At 40.8% G+C, this 19,108-nt stretch overlaps 1 protein-coding gene across 1 annotated transcript in view; it reads left to right on the forward strand.

Annotated features, from left to right (window-relative positions):
- Nucleotides 1-268: 268 nt before the first annotated feature.
- WBP2NL (WBP2 N-terminal like) overlaps nucleotides 269-19,108 on the forward strand; it is a 31,575-nt gene continuing 12,735 nt past the window's right edge. The window contains exons 1-4 of the mRNA XM_034644303.1: nucleotides 269-351; nucleotides 14,161-14,269; nucleotides 14,529-14,670; nucleotides 14,868-14,960. Of these exons, the coding sequence (XP_034500194.1) occupies nucleotides 290-351; nucleotides 14,161-14,269; nucleotides 14,529-14,670; nucleotides 14,868-14,960 (406 nt within the window). The 5' untranslated portion in view covers nucleotides 269-289. The remainder of the gene's footprint in view (nucleotides 352-14,160; nucleotides 14,270-14,528; nucleotides 14,671-14,867; nucleotides 14,961-19,108) is intronic.

Genomic DNA, 19,108 nt, shown 5'->3' on the forward strand with positions numbered 1-19,108 from the left:
TGTGGATCCGGGAGGGCACTCACCTACCACTCAACCCTCCGCGCCCCGGAGGCGGGGTCAATTCCCCCCGCCCCCCGTCCGCTCCCTTCCGGGTCGGCGGGAGTCTCAACCCGAACTCGGTCGGGTTCTCTGACCACCGCCCCTCACGTGACCAGCCCCTTCGCCCACTCACCCCCCACCCTCCTCCTTGCGCCATAATCTCCGCCCTCCCCCTCAAAGCCCCGCCCCTGGCCTGGCGCAGGCACCGCCCCTTCCCATCTGAGGGGCGGCAGGAGGGGGCCTGAAGAAAATGGCGGTGAATCAAAGTCACACCGAGAACCGCCGCGGGGTCGTCATCCCTGTTGGCGAAAGGTGCCTGAAGGGAAGCCGGGGGGCGGGGAGGGGTGCTCTGAGAGCCGGGAGGAGACCGACGGGTGGGGCTGGCGACTTGCAAACTCTCAGCCAGTCGGGGCCTTTCCCGCTTTTTCGCGTGCCGCAGGCGGAGCCCCGCCCCCGCCCCTGGAGCGCGCGTGCCCCCGCGGGCGTTTAGGGGCTCGGAGGTGGCAGAGGCTGGAGCGCGTGGCCTCGCTCAGGTGAATAGCCGCGTGCGCGGTGCGAGGCGCTCGTCGCCTAGAAAGGCGGGAGCGCACTGGCAGTAGTGGGGTGTCGCGCCGTCCCTCCGGGTCGCGTGCTGCTGCGGTTGGGAGCGCGAGCCACAGCGGGGTGACGGCGGCCGGGGAGGGGGGAGCGGTGGGCGCGCCCCTGTCGTTCTCCCGGGAACACGGAGGGGGAAGAGGCGGGAGTGCGGAAAACTCTGAGGATCCCGCCCTGTTGGGGCCTCGCCTCGCCCTCAGGGCCTCCAGAAGACCCGTTTCTGTTCGCCCCGACGGGGATGGGGGGATGACTACTCTTACTTTACCGTAAAGACGGCCAGACGCCTAGGGAGGAGGACGCTGGCTCCGCTACGCTTCGGGGTTTGCGCGGTGGCTGTGCGCGGGGCCGCCGGGGCCCGCTGCTCGCTCCCCTTCCCACCTCATGCCTCGCCTCCACTCCGCTGCTCTCCTCGTTTCCTCCCGCCCAGCTTTCCGGTTCTTGGGCTCCCGCCTCCGCTCCGACTGGCCCTCGGTCTCCTTTGCGGCCGGGTAGCGGTGAGACTCCAACACTCAGTGCTGTGCTCCGGTGAGACTGCGCATTTGTCGGGAAGATCCGCTAAGACAGCACCGAGTGCTGATGTCCAGATCTGTTTTCTCTGTTTCCTCCCCCAGAAAATGTTCTTGACAGGTTCCTACCGGCGGTGGAGGCCGTCCGTCTTCCCTTACAGTAGGAGATGATGACCCGCCACTCTGACCGCCAGGTCTCCCTGCTCACGGGCCTAGAGCGCTTTGACCTGGGGTGCAGGTGTCGCTGTGCCCTGAAGCCACTTCTGATCTGGTGTTCGGGCACCTTCTCGCTCAGCCTCTGTGCTTTTCTGTGTGTGGGTTGGAGGCCGGGCATGAAGCATGTTTTAAAAAATTATAACAGAAACACTGATTTTATGGTACTTTGAGTTATCTTGATGGGGTCCACTCTGTGCTCTTGAATGCTTAATCATCGCCAAATGCTAGTAAGAGCTTTATACTTATCACTGCTCTATCTACAATGAGGATCAATAGTATTTCCCTTATTTCTTAGGGAATTTCTGAAACTGAAACAAAGAGAAGTAAATTGCTTAAAATCATACTGCCTGTGCATGTGGGAGAGCTTTGATTGGGGTTTGAACTTCTCAACTCCAGCTGTCCCTCAGAAAGGAAAAGGACTGCTTCTCTGCTTTCTCCTCATCAGAAAAGACCCACCCTGTCACAGCTCTGGCTTCTTGTATAGAAACTATGATATTTCTTTATTTTTATTTTATTAAATTGTTTTATTTGAGCATAGTTGACACAATGTTACATTGGTTTCAGGTGTACAACATAGTGATTGGACTGCTCTGTAAGTTATGATGTGCTCACTGTAAGTGTAGTCACCACCTGTCACTATACAATGCTATTACAGTATCCTTGACTGTGTTCCCTATGCTGTGCCTTTTATTCCTGTGACTTATTCATTCCAAAACTAGAAGCCTGTATCTCCCATTCCCCTTCACCCATCTTACCCAACACCCCAACACCATCAGTTTGTCCTCTGTGTTTATTCTGCTTTTTGTGTGTTTATTCGTTTTGTTTTTTAGATTCCACATATGAGTGAAATTATATGGTATTCGTCTTTCTCAGTTCGATTTATTCCACTTAGTGTTATACCCTCTGGGTCCATTCATGTTGTTGCAAGATCTCATCCTTTTTTATGGCTGCATAATATTCCTGCATGTGTGCGCACGCATGTGTCACATCTTCCTTATCTAATTTTCTGTGGAGGAACACTTATGTTACTTCCATATCTTGGCTACTGTAAATAATTCTGCAATAAACGTAGGGGTGCCTATATCTTTTCAAATCAGTGTTTTCATTTTCTTTAGGTAAATACCCAGTAGTGGAATCACTGGATCTTATGGTATTTCTATTTTTAATTTTTTTGAGAAAACTCCGTACTGTTTTCCACAGTGTCTGCATCAATTTACGTTCCTACAGACAGTGCACAAGGGTTCTTTTTTCTCCACAACCTCTCCAACACTTACTTGTCTTTTTGATTTTAGCCATTCTGAGAGGTGTGAAGTGATCTTTCATTGTGGTTTTGATTTGCATTTACCTGATGATGAATGATGCTGAGCATCTTTTCTTGTGTCTGTTGGCCTTCTGGATGTCTTCTTTGTAAAAATGTCTGTTCAGTTCCTCTGCCCATCTTTTAGTGGGATTGTTTGGGGTTCTTTTGGTGTTGAGAGAAACTACGTTAAAGAAATAGGTTGAGAAGGAGAAGATTGGTTGTATTTTGACTTCTTTTGCCTATTCAGAGTACACATTTGAGAAATTCATCACACTGTAGCTGTGTTCTGGGGAGGTGGTTTTTGTTCTTGTTTTTTTTACCCCCAGTGAAGTTATAATTGTGCAGATAGGACCCTATTGGTAAATAGGGAAGGCACTGAGTTTTCTTTTTTTAACCAAGATTCTAAAATTGTGCAGATAGTACCATATGTGTTTATTGTAGAAAAATTAGAAAAAAAATTAAATTACTGCAGATTCCAACATCCAGTGCTTTTTACATTTTGGTTTGTATCCTTCTGCACTTCCCTGCATGGAAATACACACAACACCCCACACACCTGAGACTGCTTTGTGATTTGTTTTCCTCACTTACCAATGTATTGGGAATGCTCTCCAGTATCAATATCTACATCATTATTTTCAATGACTGGTATTCCAGTATGCATGAATTTTTGTTCGAGCCCCTATCCGGGATGTTCAGGGTGTAATTTGTCATTGCTATAAACCTTGCCTCAGTGAACAGTTTTGACAACTTATCTTTGCCCACCTGTCAGAATGTTTCTTGCGGATATGTTCCTGGAAGTGGAACTGTGGGATCAGAGGATATAGACTTTTAAAAAAGACTAAAATGTATTTTTAAAAAATATGAAAGTTCTGTAAAAATATTTTAAATTATGCAAATGTATGGAGAAATATATATTTTTGCAAAGTCACCCTATATCAATTTATATTCCTCTCAATACTCAGAGTGCCCATTTCACCACACCCTTGACAACACCTGGTATTAAACTTTGCTATTCTGTCAGTCTGAATAATTGAATCTTTAAAAAATTTTATTGCTAGTAAGTTTATTTTTTCCTAAGGTTGTTGGCTATTTGTCTTTGATAAACTTTCTTTGTGAATTTTCTCCATTTTTACTAAGTTGTTCATGATTTTGTGTTTGTGTGTGGTAAAAAATATAAAATGAAATTTACCATATTAACTATTTTTAGAAAATAGAAATTATGTATATATATTTAATATGTACAACATGATGATATGATATACATATATATAGTGAAATGATTTCTACAGTCAAGCTAATTAATATCATCTCCTTATACAGTTACCATTTTTTTGGCGGTTTGCATGTGCCTGAAATCTACTCTCAGCATATTTCCAGTGTTCAGTATACTCATTTTTTAAAGAAGATTTTACTTATTTATTTGACAAAGAGGGCAAGGGAGCACAAGCAGGGAGAGCACAGAGGGAGAGGGAGAAGCAGGCTCCCTGCCGAGCAGGGAGCCCAATGCGGGGCTCAATCCCAGGATCCTGGGATCATGACCTGACCCAAAGGCAGAAGCCCAACCCACTGAGCCACCCAGGAATCCTTTCAATGTACTTATTAAGTGTAGTCATCATGCCTACAGTACATTGAATCTTTAAACTTACTCATCCTCCGTAACTATGAATTTGTACCCTTTGACCAGCATCTCCCCATTTCTCCCATTCCCTGAGTCCCTCCGTTGTAACCACCATTCTATTTTTTGCTTCTATGCATTTGACTTTTTTTCCCTTAAGATTCTACATATAAGTGAGATCATACAGTATTTATCTTTCTCCGGGTTATTTCAGTTAGCACAGTGTTCTCAAGGTTCATTCATGTTGTAACATGTGACAGGATTTCCTTCTTTCTCATGATTGAATGATACATTATATATATAAATACCACATCTTCTTTATCCATTGATCCATTGACCCGACGTGTAGGTTGTTTGTATACCTTGGATATTGTGAATAAGCTGCAGTGAACGTAGGAGGGCAGGTATCTCTTTGATATCCTATTTTCATTTCCTTTGGGTACACACTGAGAAGTGAGATTGCTGGATCATATGGTAGTTCCATTTTTATTACATTGATTGATATTCATATGTTGAACCATCCTATGTTCCAGGAATAAATCCGACTTGGTCATGTGTGTAATCCTTTTAATGTACTGTTATATTCAGTTTGCTAGTCTTTTGTTGAGGATTTTTGCATCAGTATTTTTCAGAGATGTTGTAGTTTTCTTGTCTTGTATCTTTTTCTAGCTTTGACATCAGGGTAATGCAGGCCTCAGAAAATGACCTTGGAAGTGTTCCCTTCTCTTCAGTTTTTGGGCAGATTTTCAGGAGGATTAGTGTTAACTATTCTTTCAGTGTTTGGTGAATTGTCCAGCGTAGCTCTCTGGTCCTGGGGTTTTCTTTGCTGGGAAGTTCTTGGCTACTGATTCAATCTTTTTACTTATTATTGGCTTATTCAGGCTTTCTATTTATTCATGAATTAGCTCCTAGGAATTTATCCATTTCTTCTAGGTTATCCAATATGTTGGCATACAATTTTTCATAGTATTCTCTTACAATCCTTTTTATTTCTGCGGCATGTGTTGTAATGTCCTTTCTTTAATTTCTGGTTTTGGTAATTTGAGTCATCTCTCTTTTTTTAATTAGTTAATCTAGCCGAGGGTTTGTCAGTTTCATTGATCTTTAAAATAACGCCTGAGTTTCACTGATTTTTTTTTCTGTTGCTTTTGTATCCTCTCTTTTGTTTATGTCAGCTTCAATCTTTATTTCCTTCCTTCTACTAGGTTTGGGTTTAGTTGTTCTTTAGTTTCTGGAGGTGTAAAGTTAGGTTGTTAACTTGAGATCTTTGTTCTCTTTTATGTACGCATGTACAGATAGAAACTTCCCTTTTAACAGCGCTTTGTTACATCCCATAGTTTTGGCTTGTTGTGTTTTCATTTTTATTTATTTCAAGGTATTTTCCAGTTTCCCTTGAGACTTTTTATTTGACCCATTGGTTATATAAAAATATCAGTTCTTTCATTTCCGCATATTTGTGGATTTTCCAGTTTTCCTCGTGCTATTGATGTCTAGTTTCATTCAATTGTAATCAGAAAAAATACTTTAGATAATTTTTATTTTCTTGCATTTGTTAAGACTTGTTTTGTGTCATAACATGTAACCCATCATGGAGAATGTTCCACGTGCACTTAAGAACATTGTTGAATCACCATATTGTACACTTGAAACTAACACAACACTACATGTTAATTATGCTTCAAAAAAAAGTAATAAAAGAAATAAAGTGAGTCTCTTGTAGATAGCATATAGTTGGATCTTAAATTGTTCATCCTGTGGAAGGTTCATATATCAGAACCATTTCGCTTTAGCTGGGAACCGACTTACAAATTATAGATAAAATTATGTAAAATCTTTGCATATTTAGTATCTGGCAGTTACTTAGAGCTCAATGCATTATAAGGACGTTAACTCAAATTCAGATGATTAGCTATTGAAGCTTGAACTTTTGCTGAAGTTCTCGTTAGTGCTGGGGACAGAATAGTATTTGATAACCTTCGCCAAACGGTGCTGTGAAATTTCATTTGCAGTTTTTACCTCTTTTTTAGAGGTTTGTTGTCTCCACATTATAACATTTACCAACATGGTGAAAAATCATTCTTTGTTTCACTGGACTATACTTTCGCTGAGGTTTTGCAGTCAATATGCCATCCTTGTAGGAGAATTGTTCTCAGCCTGGGGTGATTTTGCCCCCAGGAGACATTTTTGGTTTTCACAATTTGGGGCAGAAGTGGGCTACTGTTGATATTTGGTGGGGAGAGGCAAGGGGTGCTGCCAAACATTCTACAAAGCAGAGCCTCCAACAACAGATAATTAATAATTACCAACCCAAACAGTCAGTAGTGCCAAGATTGAGAAATCCCATGTATTAGATACTGACCCAAGGACATGACAGAATGAAGTTGCAAAGAGTACTCCTACCTCCTGAATATTTCAGCATGTCTAGAGCCAAATTTATGTCCCTACTTCCCAATAAGCTTCTTCTTCTGATTTCCCTATTTCTTTGGAGACGAAGACCACCTTTGATTTCTCATGACTTTTTTGTCTTCCATATCCAATGAATTACCAAGCTCAGGGGTTTCTTTTTTCACAGTCTTTTAAATTTGATTAATTGATTTATTGAGGTTTTACACTTAATATATAAACCCACTTTTTTACTGAGATATAATTCATATAACATAAAATTTGCCATTTTAACCATTTTAAAATGTAAAATTCAGAGGCTTTTAGTATATTCACAATACCCTGCAATCACCACCATTGTCTAATTCCAGAGCATTTTCATCATCCCAAAAGAAACTGTACCTATTAAGCAGTCGCTCCTCATTCCTCACTCAGCCCGGCTCCTAACAACCTCTGACCAAAAGTACAACCGGACAGAAGATAATAAAGCAATAGAGGGGGGCGCCTGGGTGGCACAGCGGTTGAGCGTCTGCCTTCGGCTCAGGGCGTGATCCCGGCGTTATGGGATCGAGCCCCACATCAGGCTCCTCCGCTATGAGCCTGCTTCTTCCTCTCCCACTCCCCCTGCTTGTGTTCCCTCTCTCGCTGGCTGTCTCTGTCTCTGTCAAATAAATAAATAAATAATCTTTAAAAAAAATAAAGCAATAGAGGGACTGAACAACACTATTGGGTCCAATTGGCCCTAACAGTCATATATAAAACCCTCCACCCAACAACACATAATATACATCCTGGGCTTTTTTTGTTGGAATTTTTTTGGTTGCTGATTCAATCTCTTTACTTGTTATAGGTCTATTCAGATTTTCTTTCTTCTTTAGTCCTTTTGGTTTGTCTCTAGGAAGTGATCTATTTCAGATAGATTATCTAATTTGTTGGCATATAATTGTTCATATATTTGCTCATAATCCTTTTTTTTTCCTGTAAATTCTGTGATAACATCCCCACTTTTATTTCAAATTTTAGTAATTTGAGTTTTCTTTTTTTCTTAGTCTAGGTAAAAGTTGCTCAATTTTGCTGATCTTAAGGGATTAAGTTTTGGTTTTATTGATTCTTTTGTTTCTATTCTTTATTTATGTCCACTATAATCTTTATTATTTCCTTCCTTCTGCTAGCTTTGGGTTTAATTTGGTCTTGTTTTTCTGGTTTTCTACTGTGGAAAAGTAGATTATTGATTTGCTCTTCTTAAAAAATTGCAAGCATTAAAAGCTATAAATTTCCTTCTTAAGTACTACTTTTGCTACATCTCGAAAGTTTTGATATGTGTGTTTTCATTTTTATTCATCTCAAAATTTCTAATTTCTAGTGATTCAGTTCTGTTTTTTAATTTCACTTGCAATTTTTTTTGATCCATTAGTTGTTTAAGAGCATTTTAAATTTTCACATATTTGTTAATTTGTCAGATTCCCTCTGTTATAATTTATAATTTCATTCCATTGTGGTCAGAAAAGATACTCGGTATGATGGCAATCTTCATAAATTTAGTGAGACTTGTTTTGTTGCCTAACATATGGTCTGTCTTACAGAATGTTTCATGTGTATTTGAGAAGAATGGGTATACTACGTTTGTGGGTGAAGTGTCCTCATATGCTAGGTCCAGTTGACTTTTATTAGATGCATTCATGTTTATATTTGTAATGTCTTTTTGATGATTGGCGTTTTATCATGATACAATAATGTCTCATAATAATTTTTGTTTTAAAGTCTATTTTTTTCTGATATTAGTATAGCCACTGCAGCTCTCTTTTGGCTACTGTTTGACGGAAAATCTTTTTTCATCCTTCCACTTTAAACCTATTTGTGACTTTGGATCTAAAGTAAGTCTTTTGTAGACAGTATATAGTGGTATCATGTTTTAAAAATGTCTATTTTGCCAATCTCTCTGAGTTACAATTGGAGGGTTTAATTCATTAACACTTAATGTAATTATTGATAAGGAAGGACTTAACTTCTGCTCCTTTGCTATTTGTTTCCTATATGTTTCACTTCCTTCATTAATGCTTTCCTTTGTGTTTAATAGGTATTTCCTAATATACTATCTTGATTCCCTCCTCATTTCTTTTACTATTTATATTTTAGTTATTCTCTTTGTGGTTGTCCTGAAGATTACATTTAACATGTTAATTTATAACAATCTAGTTCAAATTAATACCGATTTAATTTTTCTTTAAAGATTTTATTTATTTACTTGAGAGTGAAAGAGAGAGCAAGTGAGAGAGAGAGAGACAGAGAGCATGAGTGGGGGGGTAGAGGGAAAGGGATAAGCAGATTCCCTACTGAGCAGGGAGCCCTACACAGGGCTTGTCCCCAGGACCCTGGGATTGTGACCTGAGCCAAAGGCAGACACTTAACTGACTGAGCAAGATCAATTTAATTTTAATTGTATGCAATAGATTTGTTCCTATATAGCTCTGTCCCCTTATACTGTTATTGTCCCAGATTACATCTTTATACATTGTGTATGCATCACTGTAGATTTACAATGATTGTTTTATGCAATTGCTTTTTAATTCATATAGGAAGAAATGAAGAGTTCCAAACCAAAAATACATTAATACTGACTTTTATATTTACCTATGTAGTTAGTTTTACCAGTGTTGTATTCTCTGTTTATTTGTATGGGTTCGATTTACTGTCTGTGTCTTTTTATTTTTATTTTTTAAATTTTTTCTAGAGAGGGGTGGGGAAGGGGCAGAGGGAGAGGGGGAGAGAGAATCCCAAGCAGGCTCCACACACAGCATGGAGCCTGATGTGGGGCTCGATTTCATATCCCTGAGATCAAAACCTGAGCTGAAATCAAGAGTTGGACTCTTTTTTTTTTTTTAAGATTTTATTTATTATTTATTTGGCAGAGACAGAGACAGCCAGCGAGAGAGGGAACACAAGCAGGGAGAGTGGGAGAGGAAGAAGCAGGCTCGTAGCGGAGGAGCCTGATGTGGGGCTCGATCCCATAACGCTGGGATCACGCCCTGAGCCGAAGGCAGATGCTTAACCGCTGTGCCACCCAGGCGCCCCTCTTTTTTTTTTTTCTTAAGATTTTATTTATTTATTTGACAGAGAAACAGCCAGTGAGAGAGGGAACACAAGCAGGGGGAATGAAAGAGGAAGAAGCGGGCTCCCAGTGGAACAGGGAGCCCAACGTGTGGCTCAATCCCAGGACTCTGGGATCATGCCCTCAGCCGAAGGCATACACTTAACGACTGAGCCACCCAGGCACCCCAAGAGTTGGACCCTTAAGTGACTGAGCCATCCAGGTACCCCTCTAGTGTCTTTTTATTTCAGGCTGAAGGACTTCCTTTGACGTTTCTTACAGTTCAGACCTACTAGTGATGATCTCTCAGTTTTTGTTTACCTGGTAATATTTTAAATTCTCCTTAATTTTTGAAGGATTTTTTTGTCAGATACAGAATTTTTGATTGACAGGTTTTTCCCCCCTTTTAGCACTTTGCGTACGTCATCCCACTACCTCCTACCTCCATAGGGTTTTTTTTTTTTAAGATTTTATTTATTTAAGGGACACCTGGGTGGCTCAGTCAGTTAAGGGTCTGCCTTCTGCTCAGGTCATGGTCCCAGGGTCCTGCAATCGAGTTCCGTGTTTGGCTCCCTGCCTAGCTGGTAGTCTGCTTCTCCCTCTCCCTCTACCACTCCTCCCTGCTCATGCTCTCTCTCTCTCTCTCGCTCTCTCTCTCAAATAAATAAATAAAAATCTTAAAAAAATTTTTTTAAATAATAAAAAAAAGATTTTATCTATTTGAGAGAGTGAGAGAAAGAGCACAAGCAGGGGGAGGGGCAGAGGTAGAGGGGCAAACAGACTTCACACTGAGCAGGGAGCCCATCGTGGGGCTCGATCCCAGGACCCTGGGATCAGGACCTGAGCCAAAGGCAGCCACTTAACTGACTGAGCCACCGAGGCAACCCTGCCTCCGTCGTTTTTGATGAGAAGTCAGCTATTTGTTTTATTGAGGATTCTTTGTACATGATGATTCTTTTTTCTCGCTGCTTTGAAGAGTCTCTGTATTTGGCTTTCAGCAGTTTGATTATAATGTGTCTTGGTGTGGATCTCTTTGAATTTATCCTGGTAGGAGTTTGTTGAGCTTAGATATGTAGATTCGTTTCTTTCATTAAATTGGAGATTTTGGCCATTATTTCTTCAAATATTTTTTATGTTCCTTTTTTTCCTCTCCTCTCCTTCTGGCAGTCTCATTATGTATTTGGTTGTGAGCTGGATTTTGTTCCACAGTTTTGTTAGACTTCTGTTCATTTTTCTTCATTCTTTTTTCTTTCTGTTACTTGGGTAGTAACTGTTATTCTTAATTGACCTATCTTCAAGTTCACTGATTCTTTCCTCTGCCTCCTGAAATTTGCCGTTAAGCCCACCACTACTGAATTTTTCATTTTACTTATTGTAGTCTCCACCTTCATAATTTCTATTTAGTTCATTTTTCTATTTCTATCTCTTTATTGATATTCTCTACTTTTTGAGACATTGTTCTCATTATTTCCTTTGGTTATTTAGACATGGTTTCCGTTAACTCTTTAAGCATAATAAAGTAGTTTATTTAAAGTCTTGGTCTAGTGGGGTGCCTGGCTGTTTCAGTCAGTAGAGCATGTGACTGAATTTGAGCACCACGTTGTGGGTAGAGTTCACCTAACAAACAAATAACATCTTTGTTTAGTTAATCCAATGTGTGGGCTTCCTCAGTGCAGTTTCTATTAATTTCGTTGTCTAATGTTCACAGAAGAACATATGGGCCATACTTACTGGTTTCTTCATATGCCTCGTGATTTTTTGTTGTTGTTGAAAACTTGACATTCTGAATATTATAATTTGTCAACTCTGAAAATCAAAATTTCTCTCTTCCTCAGGGTAGTTTGTTGCTGTTTGTTGTAGTTATTGTTTGTTTGTTTAGTGGCTTTTCTGAATTATAAATTTTGTAAAGTTTGTGCTCTTTGTCACGTGTGGCCACTAAAGTCTCTTTTATGTGAACTTAGTAGCCACCTAGTGATTTGAATATTTCCTTATATATCTGAACCAAAAAAAAAAAAAAAAATCTCCCTGCCTTTGCAGATGGGGTCTGCCTGTGTGTTTGGAGCATGTTTTTGTCACTCAGCCAGGCAGTTTAGAGCTCTGTCTTAGCCTTCACTTCCTGCTTGAGCAGAGTCTTTTTGTCAACCAGAGGTAAAAGTTTTGGGCCTTCTTAGTTTTCTTCTGAGCATGAATCCAGCCCTGGGAAGATGTGCATGTGCATTTCTAGATTCCCATGAATATGTCAGAGCTTTTCAAAGCCTCTATTCCCTAAAGCATCTCATCAGCCTTTCCTCCCTAACTTTTCAGTTTTGTTTGCACTAAGTGTCATCCTTTGCACTAAGTGTCATCCTTTGCCCCAGACAGCAGCAACTAATACATTTACCTTGGGTAGTGCCTGAATTAGGCACACACCCTTTGAGCCAGCCCCTCAGAGAGCTACCAGACAAGTTAAAACAACCACAATTCTTTGAGAATAAGGTGTGTTCTGCTCCCTTTGGTACGTGGCACTTACACTAGGAATGTGGGTTATTTTTAAGGCTGTTGCCAAACTGGGAATTGGAGGATGGTACCAAGGTAGGTTAAAGTGTCACTAAGTTCTCTTACTGAGACTCAGCTATTTTTTCTTGATTAAACATTCTCTTAGTTGCTATAAGGTTTTGATTAGATTCCAGAGTTCTGAACTGAGTTTTGGAGTTCCCTAATTTTTTAAGATTTATTTGTTTATTTGAGAGAGAGAGAGAAAGAGAGAGAAGAGGTGCAGAGGGAAAGGGAGACAGTGTCCCAAGCAGAATCCTTGCTGAGTGTGGACCCTGACTTGGGACACGATCCCAGACCCTAAGACCACAACCTAAGCCCAAACCAAGAGTCCAACACTCAATTGACTGCGCCACCCATGCACCACTTGAGTTCCCTATTTTTCCTGACATTTTTGCTGGCATCTTATATTTTCATTGTATTTTAAAAAGCCCTTTTTATCAACACACCACCACCCCAGTTCCAGTTCTTATCACTGCACATCAGGAATATTTTAGGGATTCTTTTTTTTTTTTTTTAAAGTAATCACCACACCCAACATGGAACTTGAACTCAACCCCAAGATCAAGAGCTGCATACTCTACTGACTGAGCCAGGACAGCACCCCTTAGGGATTCTTAAAGTGGTGCCTCTTATATACCACCACCTCCTTGATCATGTAGCTCACAATTTCTCCTTGCCTATTAAGTGGTGTCTCCAAGCTCTAGTTCCAGCATGGCTTTCCAGCTCTATTTCACTATTCTCCCCCCTCCCACCACTTCCGTGCTGTTTGGATGAATCCACACAGGTAGGCTGCTCCCAAGTCTGCAATTTGTTTTCCACTGCATACCTCCATTAATACTGCTGTTGCATCTCTATTCATGCTGTTTGCCCCCATCTGGATTGTGCCCTACCTTCACCTTTGCCTACTGAAACACTATTCATATCTTCAGAATCAACTCACACTTCATCCTTCCTATGTCACTTTAACCAAAGCTAATCTTTCCTTCTACTAAATTGCTATGATATTTTTGTGCCATTAATATGATGTATGTCATATCATTGCTTGCATTGTTACCTATATTTATGTTTTCATTCACCCATTCTTTCCATAAATATTTAGTAACACCCACTGTTTGCTAGGGCTACAGTGGAAAGACATTGTCCTTAATGATCATTAGTTAAGACATTGAACAAACAAGCACATATCTACTATAATAATTACTTAGAAAGAGAAGAAACCCAATAGGATTCTGTGAGTGAGAATAGGATGAGTCCAAGTTTCTCAGGTTAATAGTGAGGGGAGAACATGCCAGAGGGAACAACACGCCAGAGGAATCTGGAGCACTCTGTGTGCCTTACCATCTCTGTCAGATTCAGAGAAACATTTCCATTACCACAGTGTTTTATACTTACTGCATACAAAGAATAAAAATTGGCGAGTAAACATTAAAAAGAAGGTAAATTTGATAAGAAAAAAAAAGAACCCAGGGCGCCTGGGTGGCTCAGTCAGTTAAGCCTCTGACTCTTGGTTTCAGCTCAGGTCATGATATTAGGGTCCTGAGATCAAGCCCCATGTAGGGTTCCCCACTCAGTAGGGATTCTGCTTCCCCTCTCCCTCTGCCCCTCGCCCTGCTTGTGCACTCTTTCTCTCTAAAATAAATAAATAAATCTTTAAAAGAAGGGGGAAAAAAAAGAACCCAATAATAAAAAGGGAGAAGAATAAGTGAATAGTCAGAAAATAAGATCATTTAATTTCCTTTCTGTTTCAATAAAATAATGGCAGTAGCAGCAGCAGCTAACATTTATTGAGTGCTTACTCTGGGCTAGAGACTGCTAAAAGCTTTATGTGTGTCATTTTATATAACTTCTAAATTGTGTGGTGTCTGCCCTTTCTTTTCTGCAGTGTCTTGACTCAGTGTCAGGATGTAGAGCTCTCCTTCCTACAGCAACCAGAGGGATCCAGTTACTTCAGTGGTACGAAGAAAGGAACGTTGTTTCTTACTTCATACCGGGTAATTCTGCTTCTACTTTGATTGGATTAACTGCACATTTGTTTTCCTTAAAATGGAGAGAGGTTAAACATCGACTTTCAGAGTGTTTTAAAACATTCACACTTTTATAATTTTCCATGTTGAGGAATATGGAAGAAAATGAGTGATGTTTCTCAATTAGGCCAGGACATTAAAGCAGCTTTGACCTTAGAATTGCTTTGCTGTGTCTCAATCCGTGGACAAACTGCATTCCTTCTCTGAAATTTCTTTCCTCTCCTAGGTGATCTTCGTGACTTCACACACAGTCAATGACCCCATGTTTTCTTTTATGATGCCATTTGATCTGATGAGTAACTGTACCATCGAACAACCAGTCTTTACCCCCAACTTCATTAAAGGAGTCATTCAGGCAGCTCCAAATGGTAAGAGTTCCCCCTCAGAAATATATATTTTTTTTCTCAAAAACTTCCAGAAGGCTGAAGATTCAGACTTGGCTCATGCTGGAATTCAAAGAAAGCTGCCCTGCTCCTTTGGGTAGTGCTTCTCTCTCTGTCTGGGGCAGTCCTCTCTGGCCAGTGGTGCCAGCACCTCAGTGAGTGTGTGCCATTTCTTCCCCCAGGTGGCTGGGAAGGACAGGCTACTTTTAAATTAGCCTTCAGAAAAGGAGGTGCCATCGAATTTGCCCAGTTGATGATGAAAGCTGCCTCTGCTGGTGAGCAATGCTAATAAAGATACTAACGCTTTGGGGTTTTGAGGCCTGTCACCCACCTGGTCAAGACTTTGGGCTCTGTGGTCAGGCAGTTGGTAGCTGCACATGTATTGGGCAGACATTTCCTGAGCCTCCCTACTATGGGACACGTACAGTCCTACATGCTGGGAGCAAGATTATTCAGTCCCTCCTTTTCTTAAAGGAGTTTGCAGTCTACTAGGAGCTTATACTCAGACATCTGAACGACTGATTTTTACCTGATAATCTTTTGTCCATTTAAATGCTGGTCTCATATTATTGAGTAGTCTCATTTTCAGGTCAGGGAGCCCCAGCTGCCTGAGCTCTTTTTCCTCTGTCATGCCTTTTTGTCTTTTCTCCTCTCTGGCTTTGCCTTTGCTTCTCTTAGGTTTAGTTCCCATCTTCCATGAGAAGAGGGAAGAGGTATTGTCAAGCGCTAAAGCACTGATCTAATGTATGTACCAGATAACTCTTTCAGACTTTGATACACATAATCCTTTTATGAGACGCCTGGTTGGATCAGTCGGTCGAGCATGTGACTCTTGATCTAGGGGTTGTGAGTTCAAGTCCCATGTTGGGTGTAGAGCCTACTAAAAAACCAAATCCTTTAATGATATATTTTTATTTAATCTAGCCTCATTTCATACCCCTACTCTCTCACCTTTTGTACTCTAGTCTAACTGGACTGCTTTGTGTCTTGTTCTCTCATCTCTGAGCCTTCATGCTATTTGTTCTTTCTGGGTAATTTTATTTATTTATTTGTTTGTTTGTTTTATTTTTGAAGTAAACTCTGTACCTAATATGGGGTTTGAACTCACGACCCCAGGATCAAGAGTCTCACGCTGTACTGACTGAGCCTGCCAGGTGCCCTGAAATTTGCTCTGTCTGGAATGTTCTTTCTTTTTCTCCCTTGCCTCCACCCTAACTCCAATCTAGTTGAGATGAACACAATCTAGTTGAGACAGACTTAGGCAAATATGCCATAATAGAGGCATGGACGAAGTGCTGGGGACACAGAAGGATGGAATGAATTTTCTAGCTTGGAAGACTGACTGGATCATGGTGCTATAAACCATGATTAAGAATACAAGAGGCAGTCTAAGTTGGAGAGAAAATGAGTTCAATTTTAGATATAATAATACTAACATTTATTGAATGCTTACCATTATAGTGGGCAGTGTTCCAAGCCCTTTACATGTGTCAATATTTGTAACCCTCACAAAAACTTATGATGTAGCTGCAGTCATTATCCCCAGTTGATAACAGGGAAAACTGAGGCAGTGATGGTCATATAGTTTCCCAAGGCTGTACAGGCAGACAGTGATGGGGCTAGAATCTGAACCCTAAACCTCTTCTCACTCTTTTTTTGAACTTTTTATTTTCAAAAATAATCATATCTGTGGAAAAGTTGCAAGAATATTACAACAAACTCTCATGGACCCTTCATCTAGATTCACCCATTATTAACATTTTCCCACATTTGCTTTATCTTATTCTTTTTTTGCTTTTGTTTTTACTGAACTATTTGGGAGTAAGTCACAAAGATCATTTCCTTCATTCCTAAGTATTCGAATATAAATCTCCTAGGAGCAGGGGTATTCTCTTATCTACCCTCAGTCTACTTATCAAATTCAGAAAATTTAACATTGAAACAATGCTATTATTTAATATATGGTTTATATTCATATTCAAATGATTAACCCATTGCTGTTCCTAATTCTGATAGCACACTTTTTTTTTTTTCCCCCAATCAGGATCTAATCCCAGATTACACTTTGAATTTAGTTGTCCTATGTCTTTGGTCTCCTTTAATCTGGACTCAGCCTTTCTTTGTCTTTCTTGACACTGACATTTTAAAGAGAATACAGGCTTATTGTTTTGTAGAATTCCCCTTAATTTGGATTTGTCTGTTTCCTCATGCTCAGATGCAGGTCATGCATTTTTGCAGGAATACTATATAAGTGATGTTGTATTCTTTTGATCCTATACTCTTAATTCCTACATCTTATTAAATGTGAGGTACATCGGAAAGCTAGCGGTCAGTGGTTGTGCAGCTCAGAGTTCCAAAGATGAACTGTATCTGGAGACTGATTTAGAAATCCTCAGCACACAGGTCATCTCTGGAGCCATGTGAGTGATAAGATCATTCAGTGACTTAAGGATGGTATTCCAAGGGTCCTCAACATCTCAGGGATGGGTAGGGAGGGGTGACCGTAATGAAGATTGCAAAGGGGCTGACTGAGGTAGGAGGAAATTGAGTGAGTTTATTATCCCAGAGGTCAAGGAAGGAAAGTTTCAAGCATTACTGAGTGGTCATCTGTCAGCTGCTGCAGAGATGTTTGATAAAATGAAGACTGAAAAATGTGCATTGCATGTGGAAATTTGAGTTTGTTGGTGGTCTTAGCAAGAGAGAAATGCTAAAGAAGACAGGTGGCAGAAAAGCCATATGTAGGAAATTGAGGAGTAAGAATTTTTTTTTTACTGTTACCTTTAAGATACAGAGCAAAGATATAAGGCCAAGGAGTTCACATGCTGTCCCCACCCAACAGCTCTTCGTTGTCCAAAGGGCAGATAGGATCTGGAAGCCTGACACTGGATAACAAGGTGTTGTGGCAGACAGAGCATAGCCATGTGGAACCCAGAGTCAGGGCACACTTGGAAGTCCATCTCCTCTTTGCTACAGATGTCTGTAGAACTCAGAATAATTGCATACTGGGTCTTGAATTTGCTCTTATTTTTGGCCTCACAGTACTGAGGGGGGCTTATTTTTAGGATTATGGACTAAGGATCAGGCAGCTTGAGGGGATCCTCTTTGTGCTCTCATTAAGATCTGCTTCTTGGCCCGCAAAACTACAGAGTCCCAGCAGTTACATAGCTACTTGGAAAGAGTTTAGGCAACTTATGCGAACTTGGCCCGATGTCTGGACCTACTCTGGGTCTGATTATATCATGGCTTAGGTGTGGGAGCCTACCCCCGCTCCCCCAATAAGCTTGTGAGATGGGCTCCCTTGATGCCTTTAGAATTAACTACCCATCATGCTTCGTGATATGATTTTTTGACCCTTTGCAGAAGTCCCTTCCCCTCTGCAGAGCTGACTTGTTGGGGCTCTTTGATTCTTGTTTTTAACCAAATATATATTGAGTACCTATTGTTGCCCAAACACTATATGAGATGATTGAGAACACAGCAGTGAACAAGGCATATATAGTCCCCACCTTTGTTAAACTTACAGTCTAGTGAGCGTAATATAAGAAATAAGCAAACAGGGGCGCCTGGGTGGCTCAGTCGGTGAAGCATCTACCTTTGGCTCGGGTCATGATCCTAGGGTCCTGGGATGAAGCCCTGCATCGGCTCCTTGCTCAGCGGGTAACCTGCTTCTCCCTCCTCCTCTGCCTGCTGCTCTGCCTACTTGTGTGCTCTCTCTGTCAAATAAAGAAATAAAACCTTTTTAAAAAAGAGGAAATAAGCAAACATAGAAGTTAATAAAATAATTACTTCTTCTGGAAAGGATATTAATAGGATATTGAAAAGGAGGATAATAGGGATAAAGAGGACAACTTTAGATTTATAATGAATTAGTTAAGATAATGCTAGCTATTGAAACAGGTAAACCCCAAATTATCAATAGCTTAAGACAATACATATTACTCCTTATGTAAAGGACAATCAGCAAGGGTAAAAGGGGGCTCAGAACTACATAGCCCTTTAGGGACCCAGGGTACTAGAGTCTCTGCCATCTTTAACACATGGCTTCCACAGCCTCTCTGGATAGTCAGCAGAGAGGGAAAGAGAGTAAAGGTTTCCTGGGAAGCTTGTACCAGGGAAGACCCGGAAGCGGTGTACATTACTTCTGGTTATATGCCAGAGGCCAGAAATTAGTGTGGTAGGCTGATAATGGCTCCCAAAGATATATCCATGCCCTAATCCTGAGAATCTGTGAATGTTGCCTTGTTTGGAAAAAGAATCTTTGTAGATGTGATTAATTAAAGGGTCTTGAGATGAGATTATCCTGGACTATCCAGGTGGGCCCCAAATGCCATCACAAGAGTCCTTATAAGATAGGTGCTGAAGAAGATAAACAAGTGCTTTCTTTCTTCTGTATCACGTTGCCATTACATTGGTCTTTAACGGA

This window comes from Ailuropoda melanoleuca, chromosome 15 (assembly GCF_002007445.2).
Source record: "Ailuropoda melanoleuca isolate Jingjing chromosome 15, ASM200744v2, whole genome shotgun sequence".
In the NCBI taxonomy this organism is placed as follows: Eukaryota; Metazoa; Chordata; class Mammalia; order Carnivora; family Ursidae; genus Ailuropoda; species Ailuropoda melanoleuca.